Source organism: Egretta garzetta, unplaced genomic scaffold, assembly GCF_000687185.1.
Source record: "Egretta garzetta isolate BGI_Z169 unplaced genomic scaffold, ASM68718v1 scaffold46, whole genome shotgun sequence".
NCBI classification, from domain to species: Eukaryota; Metazoa; Chordata; class Aves; order Pelecaniformes; family Ardeidae; genus Egretta; species Egretta garzetta.
This window is the reverse complement of record NW_009260268.1, coordinates 7063141-7074474: the sequence shown is the minus strand read 5'-3', so window position 1 is coordinate 7074474 and position 11334 is coordinate 7063141. Positions and strand designations below refer to the sequence as shown.

The window sequence follows — 11334 nt, the reverse complement described above, 5'->3', positions numbered from 1 at the left end:
TGTGCCTGTGTCTTCAGTCTCACTAGTTTACAGAGCTTCACATTCTTGGAAGTAGCTCTTCTTCAGATAATTCTTGAAAATATCTGTGCAAGTGCCTAGAACTCGGTTCATGTGGAAAAAACAACTATTAAATAGTAAGCTAATCTATTAAGGAAGAAGGCCTAGTGTAACATGTTTTAAATACTGATCTGTAGGCAGTGTTGCAGAGCAATACTTAGTTACTGTGAACCAGGTGTAACACCTTGGCAAAGTAAATGTTTTATCAGATAAAAATCAGTATATAAAAAAAAAAATCACTGATTTGATGTTTTAAGTTAAGCCAGTAATTGGAGAAAATAAGTTGAAGTTGTCAGATCAGTGGGTAGCACAATTTCTTTGCCTGTGATGTACTGTTCCTACTGCTTGTGATCATGTATGAGATTTGAAAGTTGCATCTACTATTTTTTGCTTTAATCTTAATATTCAGTGTAGCATTCTGAAGCATATCAACTTATTCCAGCATTTTCAATTTTATTCTTACAAGGCTTTTCAAAACTAAACTAAATACAAAGGTTGAAGGTCATGCCTTTTTTTTAGAGTTTAGGCTGTTATATTGACCATGAATTGGATGCTAATAATTTCTTCTTTGACAGCATTGCAGAAATTCAGAAAGATGTGGAATATCGACTGCCATTCACTGTAAACAACTTGACAATTAACATTAACATGTAAGTAGAGTGATATATCTCTATGCACATCTTGAAAATTAAAAATGTTCTGAAAAAAATAGTAATAGAACATAAACGTCTCCCATCTCGTAACTACTTTCAGGAACTGTAACTTGGATTTGCATTAGTAGTTGTAATGATGTGAGTGAAAGTAGTTCTGTACAAGACGCAGGTGCTTAGCTGAATGCGAAACTATATTTTGCTGTGCTCAGCTCCTAAGATACCTGCGTACTTTTAGTTGAAGGTAAGTGGAAGAAAGCACTTGTGGGGTTCTGATTATTTTGACTCCCCTACAAGTGAGAAATAAACTTTGTTAGTAATTTACTAATCTGCTGTAACTCCTAGTACAAACCCTTACCCCAGTGAAGATTCTGGATCATAACTTAAGTGATTTATTGTAACACTTCCTATGAATTTACTTTGGGGGGGTGCTTCTGCTCTGTCAAATATTGATGGTATTCTATTCACAAGGTTTTTATTACTTTAGCCTGATAACTTGCCTGATATTCTTGCAGGTTACACTGCATTGTCTTTGTAGTAATAACATTTGTATTAAAAAATATTCTCGTTATGCTACAGCTTTTTCTTTGTCTGCAGACATAATTGCTTCATGTTTATACTACAGTTTTGCCCAGTAAATGCTCTCTTCGGTTCTGTGGAAGTCTGGTATTCTAATCTGTCTGACTTGTAATTTTATAACTGAATAATCCTCTTGTGTGCTTCACTCTGTATTTCTCCATAACTCTTCTTGTAGAAAAATAAGCTTATGTAATTAGTAGTATTTTTGATTTGCATAAGAAACTTGATCATGGGATGTAGCTGTAGTAATGATTCTTCTTGTATCTGCAGCTTGCTTCCACCTCAGTTTCCTCAGGAAAAACCAGTCATCAGTGTTTTCCCACCTGTGAGACATCATTTAATGGACAAACAGGGAGTATATGTGACCGGTCCATTAATAAGTAATGTATGTATAATTTGTAGCTTCACATATGTCTACTGCTAATAGCAATTTTATTACATATCACACTAGATTATTGCTAATACTTCTGGTAAAAAAGGCTAGTACAGATCCTAATCCCTCTCAAACTATACTTTGAGGGGTCTGAAAACAAAAATTCTGTAGTGTTCAGTATACTACTATTTATTCTTTCATTGCCACCATAACTGAGTTCAGTATTCCTTATATCTAAAATTATTTTAAGTTATGATGGCTTAGAAAATTTCTATCACTTTTCTTGTTAGTACCAATAGCACCGTTCTTGTTTCTCTACAGCTATTCCAAATAAGGGAGAAGGATGCTTTAAGACTCTTCCTTACCATAGTTCTTTCTATCCTAATCCTGTTATAAAGATGTAAAGATTTTAGCTCTAATATGCAGGATGTTAATATGTAATATGCTGTAGGTTTGGGGTTTTTTTCTCTGCCAACAAGGGTGTAGTAGTTTTTTGGGGTTGTGGGGTGGGGTTATGACTTTTTCAGAATGCAATTAATGATGCTTTTTGTCTCAAACTTAAATCTTGGTATTTTTTTTTCTTTATTTTTTTTCCCCCAAATGTAACTTGATAAATGAGGTGGGGTTTTTTGATTGTTCATCAGAAATGTTATTACTTGATTGATTCTCCATTGATAATGGAATATACAAAAGACCTGGTAGTTTCTGTTCAGTTCTGGGTGGCTTTATAACTTTATCTGAGGCTTGCATAAACACAGTTTACATTAGCTGATATGTCTTTGAAATAGCTCACAGAACTGCCATGTGGGTATAATAAATAGTCAAGTTCAGCACATTTTGGAACTGTTGGATTCCAGGAATAATTTTTCTTCTTCATCTTGCTGCTTTATGTTTTTTGAGGGTTTTGTTTTGTTTTGTTTTTATCAGTTTACAATGCACTCAGATCTTGGAAAAATTATTCAAAGTTTACTGGATGAGTTTTGGAAGAATCCTCCAGTTCTGGCTCCTAGCTCAACATCATTTCCATAGTAAGTATCTGTAAACGTGATGAATAGAACTGTGTACTAACTTATATTTTTTAAAAAGAGATGAAACCAGGTATTAGGAGAGCAGGAAGAGGAATAATGTAGTGGATGTATATTGTGACACAGATTCCCTGCCTTTGTACAATTTCATGTGCATGCTTGATGGCGTGATTCTTTCCAGAAGAAACAGTAGTTTTCATTGGAGTTGCTGCATCAAGGTGCTGATAAAACTTCTGTTTTCTTGAGAAAGAATGGAATGTTTACTTTATCAGATGAAAACTTGAATTTGCTGTAGATCATGATCTGAGTTGTGTTTCTTCATATTCTGTTCATAATTTCCCAGGCTTAGAAGCAGCTTCTGTTGCACAATTGTGCAAGAGAAATTGTGCAATTTAAATAATTGTATTGAATATGCAAAAGCGGTCTGAGACATTACAGCTTTATCAGTACAACTGTGGTTCTCGTGGCTGACAGTGATACAGTGATGCAGCTGCAGTTGTGAATTTAAAAAAAAACGCATTATTCGTGTTATCTAGAAGTAGTTATGTGTGTGTTGCCCAAGCTGTTAAATGCTATACTGTAAATAAGAACTAATGTGTGACACAGAAGCATTTCTCAGCACTTTTAGATGGAAACAATTTAAATGCACGCTCTCATAAATTTTTGAGAAGCAGTTTTCTTATAATTAAAAGTCTGAGTGTGTATTTGGCTGCCCTACAAGAATATAGTTTAATGGAGTTGTATATTATGTTGCAGTATAAGACATAAAGTAGACTTGCTACATTGGAAGTAAATGAGAACGGAAAATGCAAAGTTTATGGTCTTTTAAATTAAAATTCAATCTTAATGTCTTGTATGTGGTCTAGTAATTATAATTCAAATGATAAGAAATGTGCTGAAAGCAGTTGGTTGCTCATGGTCGTGGTTTTTTGCTTGTTTGGTTTTAGCCTTTTCAACAAACCAGCTGGATTGCCTCCTTATGCTCCTCAGGGGTTTCCATTTCTTCCTCCATACCCACCTCAAGAAACAAATAGAACAATGGCAGCCGTGCCTGTTGCTGAATCAGTTTCTTCAAGCTACACTACAGATAAGCCTGCTGCTCCCTCTTACGGCTTGATTGCTGATCTGCCCCTACCTGTTCCAACAGCAGAAGCAGTGCTTCAGGTCTGTGCGCTGAGTTTTGCTGCTTAAGCCATCAGACACTGGGTATCAGTTCCCTCAAGGGCTCGCAGGGCATTGCTACAAAACTCTAGGGGAACAGTCTTGAGTGACTGCACTTACTGTTTTGCTGGTGCTAGGAAAATGAAACTGCCATTCTGGCTTTGATTAAAAGTTTTTTAGAACAAACTTGAAGTCAGAGCAACAAGTTTGTCTTTCTGAGTTTCAGTGAAACTAGTGTTATGCTAAATATCTTTGAATATGCTTTTTTTTTTTGGAGCTGCACTCCCCCATAGTGCAGTTATGACTGTTTCTCCAGCCATAGAAAATGAGATCCTTTTCTCTATATGGGATTTCCTGCCCAGAACCTATCAGGTGAGAACAATGTGCAGTCTCAAGGCTTTATGTGTAGGGTATTTATTTCTTGGTTTTATGCTTCAAATAGCTTCTCTTCACAGATCTTGGATGTGTGTGCTCACAAACTCCCTCTCCCTGATGCACTCTGCAAGGATTTTTTTTTATGTCCTCCAGAAACCTTATATCTAAATGTTTAGTCTTTCTTCAAATCTTATCTTTAGAAACAAAAGCTTTCTTCATCTTGGAAGACACTTTTCTGGTTTTGTAGAATTAAAAATTTCTACCTTCTATGAAGACAGACTTTTTTTCCTTGTCTAAAAACTGTTTTCCCAAGGGATTATAAAACTACATGAGAGAGATCAAAATGTCAATCTCTTTCTCTGTTCTCACTTCCCTGAGTTACACTCGTCCTGTGTTTCCTGGGTCATCCGTGTGTTGTCAGATGGAGGACATAGCAAGACACAATTATTTTCCTCCAAAATTGATGCATCTTTTATGACATGCCACCCCAAACATCCCCAAGTACTTTGTTGTCACACTTGAGTTGAGACATCTTCTGTTTGGAGACTAGTGCTACTGCTTCTTACTGCTTTTTGTACTTTTCTTGTTGCTGGCAAATACTCATCTCATCAAGTTAATATCAAGAAATTGCTCTTCAAAAGTCTACTAGGCTTTTCTAACCTTCCGTTTAGGTTGGCCAGAATGGATTTACTTACAAGATGCCTGATGTTCCTGATACATTTCCAGAACTCTCAGAACTAAGGTAAATTTTCAGAAGGTAGCAAAACTTCCTGTAGTCATTAAGAGGCAATTACTGCTGGTCTGTATCTGATTTTTGTCAAAAGTCTGTATATATCACTGAAAGGTTTTTGTAGAAACTATAAATAGGAGAACAACCATTTACCAGAATTGTTGAGTCAGAAAGTAAGCCAGACTTTTATTCAAATGTGCTCCTTCTTTAGAGTGTTCTTAGCAGGAACAATACCTTAGGATTCAACTTTCCCTAACTCTCAGTGTTCTGCTATCTTCTGGGCTTCACCAGGGACTTGATTTCTACTAATACAGTAAGTGTAACATTTGAAGGAGGAAAGGGGACAAGGAAATTACTTGAGGTTGGTTCACAAATGGACTACTTTGTGAGCAGCTCGGCATGTGCAGAGGGATTGGGTTAGATAAATCCAAGTGGTAAATGTGCCAGCTGTCCCAGTGCTACATCTTCCACTTCATACCCATATTACACAAATATTTTCATCAAAAGCATATCTTGTCACAATTCAAAAAAAACTGTATTAATTGTTGTTCCCAGCAATTTGTTTAGATCAAATGAGACAGCCTCCTTGATCCATTATTTGGGATTGAATGGATTACAAATCAGCTATGAATTCTGAAAGGGTCTCCGATGGCTTTCTTTCTGATCTCACATCTTTATGGTGGTGCATAGTTTAGCGATTGAAAACTCTGTCCTTTCAGAAAGGAAAAGACCTTTGGCAAGAAGGACTTCTGAGGAGGGTTTTTTTGTTTCCCTTGACACCTTCTTAAGAGCCTGTTTAATTTAGCTAAATCAGCTGTAAGTTCTAGCAGCATCCTTATTATGTAGCAGAAAGTTAGAAGGCTTGGGGGGGGAAAGTCTAATTTGTTTGTTTAAACAAAACATTCTAATCAAGTTGGGTCCTTCCAAGACGACCAGATTAAAATTCCATGATTCTTCTGGTGGTAGTTGAGTTAAATCACAATTGGTATTGCAGCTGTTCTGAGCTCCATTGCGTGTGGGTGGCAATGTTTTGATAGCCTGGGGACTGCATAGGTGGCCTTTGTGGGAAGGGGCCCAGGGGCTGCCCCTGTGCCAGACACAGCTGGCTTGGCAGCCAACCCACTGTAGGATAGCTGAAGCGGGCAATGCCTCCATGAAAACACATTTTAAAAAGAGCAAACACTGCGGAGACAGTGAGGATTGAGGGGAGGTGTGGAAAAGTGTGAGAATCCTGCGAATGCCAAAGTCAGAGAAGAAGGGTGAGGAGGTGCTCCAAGTGCCAGAGCAGATATTCATCAGCAGCCCACGGAGGTTTCGGAAGAGACCACAAGCAGGTATTTCCCTCTAGTCCATGTAGAGGACTATGCTGGAGCAGATATCCACGCTGTAGTGTCCATGGAGGACGCCACGTTGGAGCAGGCAGATATGCCCTGAAGGGAACTGCGGCCGTGGAGAGCCCACCTTAGAGCAGGCTTTCCTGGCAGGAACTGCAGCCTGTGGAGAGGGACCCATGCTGGAGCAGGGGAAAAGTGTGAGGGGGAAGGAGCAGCAGGGGCAAACTGTTACAGGCTGACTGCAACACCTGCAATTCCCCCCACTCCCTGCACTGCTTGGGGCAGGGGGACGTAGAGGAGTTGGGAAAGAAGGAGTGAAGTTGAGCCTGAGGAAAAAGGGGGTGAGGTGGTTTAGTTTTTGTCTGTCTTTCTTACCATCCAACTCTTAGTATAATTGGCAAGAAATCAAATTAATTTTTCCCAAGTTGAGTGTGTTTTGCTTGTGGTCGTAATTGGTAAATGATCTCCCTGCTTTTATCTCTATCTACAAGCTTTTACTCTATATCCTGTTGAGGAGGGGGACTGACAGAGCAGCTGGGTGGGCAACTGGTAGCGGGCCAAGGTCAACCCACTATAGTAGCATTAAGAAACAGTTTCTAGGAGGTAAGGCTTGAAATGAGAGTTATTTTTAACACACTGCTTTTTAAGCTTGCTGCTGCAGGCAGTAGAGCCCACAGTCCAGGAGAAAGGGGAAAAACAAGTTGTGGTCAAGTGTCATGTATCTGTATCCCAACAAATGCCTCAAATTTTTGACTTTTGGCAGAAGTGAGTAACTCAGCATGTAATGTTTACTGTTAGCTTTAAATCTGCTTTCTTTCCGTTTGAATATAGTATATCACAGCTGACCAATATGAACGAGCAAGAGGAGGTGCTACTGGAACAGTTTGTGACTCTACCACAACTGAAGCAAGTCATTACTGATAGAGATGAGTTAGTGAAAAGCATTGAAGAGCTGGCAAGTAAGATGTCAAAACACTAGCATTTGTGGCTGTGTTCTGCAAACTGAATACTTTTTAAAAAGTAGTAATAGTGACTTTATTTTACAGAAAAAAACTTGTTGCTGGAGCCTAGTCTTGAGGCAAAAAGGCAGAGGGTGTTGGATAAAGTAAGTGAACAATAAAATCTTTTTCAGAAATACTAGTAATATTCTGTTTTTTTCCGGGGGAAAACGTGTTGATTTTTTTTTTTCTTCCTTCCAGTATGAGCAGCTCACACAGATGAAAGCAGCCTTTGAAAAAAAGATGCAAAGACAGCATGAACTTAGTGAGGTACCATATAGTCCTTTAAGAATACTTCAATAAAACTGAAGTTTTGATTTGTATCTTTATCCATAAAGAATATTATTCTGGTTAAACTCTAATTTTGTATGAAATAGACTCAAGTATGCAATAAAATGGGATGAAGCACCAAACAGTTTGAAAGCAAAACAGTGTTATGATTGCACTACTGGGTTTGGGGGTTGTGGGGTTTTTTTCTAATGCTACAATAGAAGCAAAGTTGGAAGAAGAGAGTGTGGTGAGCGTTTAGAGATGTTCTTAAGTACAATCCTGGGTCAAACCAGTTTTAATAATAGGATGATTTTTGAAGAAAACTTGTTTAATGGTACCCATTCAGCATGATGAGCTTGTAAAACCATACCAGATGAAAATGATTAAAAACATTGCTTTAGAAACTTAAATTTTGTGATTCGCTGGGTATGCTTACTCTGGGCGACATGTTATATGTGCTGCCAAACATTGCACATTCTAAATCACTATTTCAGAAAGCAGTTTGGGGAAGGAGAATAATTTCTTAGTATGTTTACCAGGATATGCATTCAAAGATGTAACTTCTCATAAAACAATTTCTGCACTAAAATCTTCAGTATTTGCAAGACTTTTCACCTGAGAATACAACAGTCCATCAAAATAGCTTGCATAGTACCCGAATTTGAAAATGCTTGAAAAGTAACAAAATACAAAACAGCAAGCAAAAAGTTACGTGACAGCAAACTGAATTATTTCATTGGTGATCTAAATGAATTAAATGTTTCCTCACTTGAAAATCGGAACAGTCTGACTCCTAATGCCTCCTTTCTGTGTGATGTAAGCTGGCTTTAAAGTGCGAGGAGGTAGTTGGCATTGAGAAACTTTCTATTTCTGTAAGAAACCAATTAAGAACAGGACATAATACCCCACTGCTGTATTACCTCTTCTTTTTTCTAAGTTAGATTTGCTGATTCAATTTAATAATGGTTAGGAGGCTGAGGGTTGGGGAGTTGCAGCTGGATTTTTGTGCTGTTTCTCCACATATGCCATATCTTCATATATTGATGTTCACTGTGCACTACCTGGTATCTCCTGTTATCTCTCCTTCAAAGTTCCAGACAAGTCTTTTTACTCGTTCTGTGGGTGAATTTTAGTCATCTTCTATTAAAGTAAGCTCTCCTTATTTTGCACAAGATTAATTTAACAGGAAATTTCTGATTAGATTACAGTTTTACAGTACGTAAGTAAAATATTTTTCATGGGGTAGCTGAAGGGTAGTCGAAGTATCTAAAATCTATAAATAACTTAGTTTTGCAGTTCTGTCTCTGTACAGACTCCTATTAAAGATGTGAATCACATTCTGATTAACTGTCCAAATGTATTAGAGGAAAAATAATGCAATTGTATGCAATAAGCAGGTTCGACTTTTATAATAACAGAAGATTGAGTGTACTGGTTTAGATTAGCAGCCCATCTACTTCATGAGTAGGTGCTTTTTCCCTTCCTGTGTTCCTCCCCACAGTCATTTCAAGGGTATTTAAAAACTGGACAGTAAGGGCTTTTTTACCTTTTTATACTTCTCAGGTTCACTAGTGACTTTGAGTTTCAAAAGTAGACCCTATTTATTGAAGACACTAGAAACACTAATTCTACTCAGAAATCATGCATTGGAGAACCTGTCAGATTTCCAAGTTAGATGCTTTCTACAGTGTAGGGTAAAAGTTGAATAGCTTTATACATTTGTGATGATGATTGTGAATCAAGACCTAAACTAGCAATGCTTTTATCACATTGAATCCTTTCTAGTTTAGCAAGCTATGCTGTTTCTTGGAGATGAAGCTTCATCTGGTCACTTAGGCTTTTATGTAATAATAATACTCTATTCACATATCCTATACTTATACAGTAATTTATCTTTCTTCTTGGAAATGTAGGTTTTGATGGACAGTTTAATATTACAGAGGAGTTTTTATTTTCTTAGAGTTGCAGTCCAAGTGCTCTGCAAGCCAGACTTAAAGTAGCTGCTCATGAAGCTGAAGAGGAATCTGACACTATTGCAGAAGACTTCTTGGAAGGCAAAACAGAAATAGATGACTTTCTTAGTAGTTTCATGGAAAAGAGAACAGTATGTAACATACAAGTTATTCTATTCTGAGAGATATACAACACACAGTGAATAAATCTAAGACTTAAGAGTTTGAGCAGTCCTGTGGTACAGAACAGTGCTTTAGTAAGCTCCAGCAAAATAAAAATATATCCCTAAGTGGCTTCAGTCTATTTAGAATATGATCTGCATTCTGAAGGCACATGTTTTTAAGGCGGGAGTGCAAAGGTATCCAGCATTAGACCCTAGTCTCTGGTGTTGCAGGATGGCACAACCTATAAATAACCGTATTCTTGTGCCGCTTTCTTTTATATCCTATGTAGATACAGAGAAGAGAGCTGTATGGACAATTTTAAATTTGTTAAGTTGACGTAGAAAGACATGTTTTATTAAGCAACTTTAATGTTTAATTTATTAAACTTCTTTAATTATTCTGTTGATGGCTATCACCAAATAAGTAACTGAGGTTCAAAAACCACTGTTCTTGCTCATGCTGTGACAAGAGCAACTTACCAGGTAGCGTAGCTTTCTTTAAAGATGCCTAATAAATGCATTTCATAACAGAGGAAACAATTCTCTTCTGTTGTAAGCAGTTGTGGATGGAATAATGTTATCAATATAGACAATTGTTCAGTCTGAAGCTTGGAAAGGGAGGTGGTTCACAGGGTTTTCCTTTTTTAAAGAGCCTGCAAAGTAGCTAAATCATTAAAGAGAAACTGTAGTTTGCATTATAAAAAACTCCTTTCAGAATTCACTCTTCCTATGTCTTGTTTTGTAGCTCTGCCACTGTAGACGAGCCAAAGAGGAAAAACTTCAACAGGCAATAGCAATGCACAGCCAATTTCATGCTCCGCTATAGGTAAACTGCTGTTTTAATATTTGTGGTGAACTCTTTTCTTTACAATTTACCTCATTGTCACACACTTGCAAATTGCTAACTGGAAATGGATTTGTTACAATGCTTAGGGTTCTAACAATGCTTGCTGTAGAACTCAAGTGTGTACTGCATCTGATGTTAGTTGTATTTAAAATGTAACTTCTGGAGGAGTTAAAAATGTCTAATTATGGAAATTTGTCTTTACAGACTTCCTGCAAACTACACCTGCCAAGAGAACGAGTGAAAAACCCAATAAAGCACACTTTTTAATAACTATTATTTGCAAACAAGCATTTCATCTTATGTGGTTGTATTTATAGAAGAGATTGTATACAGAGTTGGGATGGTTTTTGTACAAATTAGAATGTCTCTTTATACTCTCATTGTACTCAAGAATTCTTCTATTGCAATCTTTGCACTAATTTCTTGTATTTATTGTTGATAGTTCTTATTATATTTAAGTTCCTGCTGCTATACTCCATTCTTCAGAGATTAAATATCTAAACATGTAATTTTGACTAGCTTTTTACATTTTTATAAAAACATAATTCATATCTTTTGTATTTTGAACTTTAAACATAGATTTGGCTTGATCTGTGGAAGAGTTTGAGATAAATGGTGATAGGGCTTTGGAAACTGAAGAAATTCATAATTTGAGATTGTCAGTGGATTCACAAGCTGTCTTTTCTTGAAGCCAAAATATTTAAGAACAAGTTTTTTACTTTTAAGAATACAAAACTAAGCATAGCCTGTATTGTGTTTTGGATAAGTAGATTTGGATTAAGCAAAGGATATGTTAGAACAAATTATACTGGAATCAAA

The 11334-nt window shown here is 36.9% G+C and overlaps 1 protein-coding gene across 2 annotated transcripts; it reads left to right on the top strand.

Moving 5' to 3' along the window:
* Positions 1–633: 633 nt before the first annotated feature.
* Positions 634–10802, top strand: VPS37A (VPS37A subunit of ESCRT-I). 2 transcript variants are annotated; one of them, XM_035897716.1, is made up of 11 exons: positions 634–707; positions 1557–1671; positions 2587–2687; positions 3632–3848; positions 4892–4962; positions 7116–7243; positions 7331–7389; positions 7484–7552; positions 9513–9656; positions 10414–10494; positions 10720–10802. In XM_035897716.1, exons 2-10 carry the CDS (start codon positions 1627–1629, stop codon positions 10492–10494), a joined length of 915 nt encoding a protein of 304 aa, XP_035753609.1. In that variant the 5' UTR covers positions 634–707; positions 1557–1626; the 3' UTR covers positions 10720–10802. The 2 variants fall into 2 exon arrangements, with proteins under 2 accessions (XP_035753609.1, XP_035753610.1); XM_035897717.1 differs by lacking the exon at positions 9513–9656.
* Positions 10803–11334: the final 532 nt, after the last annotated feature.

What these genes read in the sequence shown, in the direction of transcription:
- VPS37A (XM_035897716.1), top strand. Translation starts at nt 1,627, where the DNA reads ATGGACAAACAGGGAGTATATGTGACCGGTCCATTAATAAGTAAT. An exon ending in AGCTCAACATCATTTCCATA is followed by an intron (nt 2,688 to 3,631) that starts GTAAGTATCTGT and finishes GTTTGGTTTTAG; the next exon opens with CCTTTTCAACAAACCAGCTG. An exon ending in CAGCAGAAGCAGTGCTTCAG is followed by an intron (nt 3,849 to 4,891) that starts GTCTGTGCGCTG and finishes CCTTCCGTTTAG; the next exon opens with GTTGGCCAGAATGGATTTAC.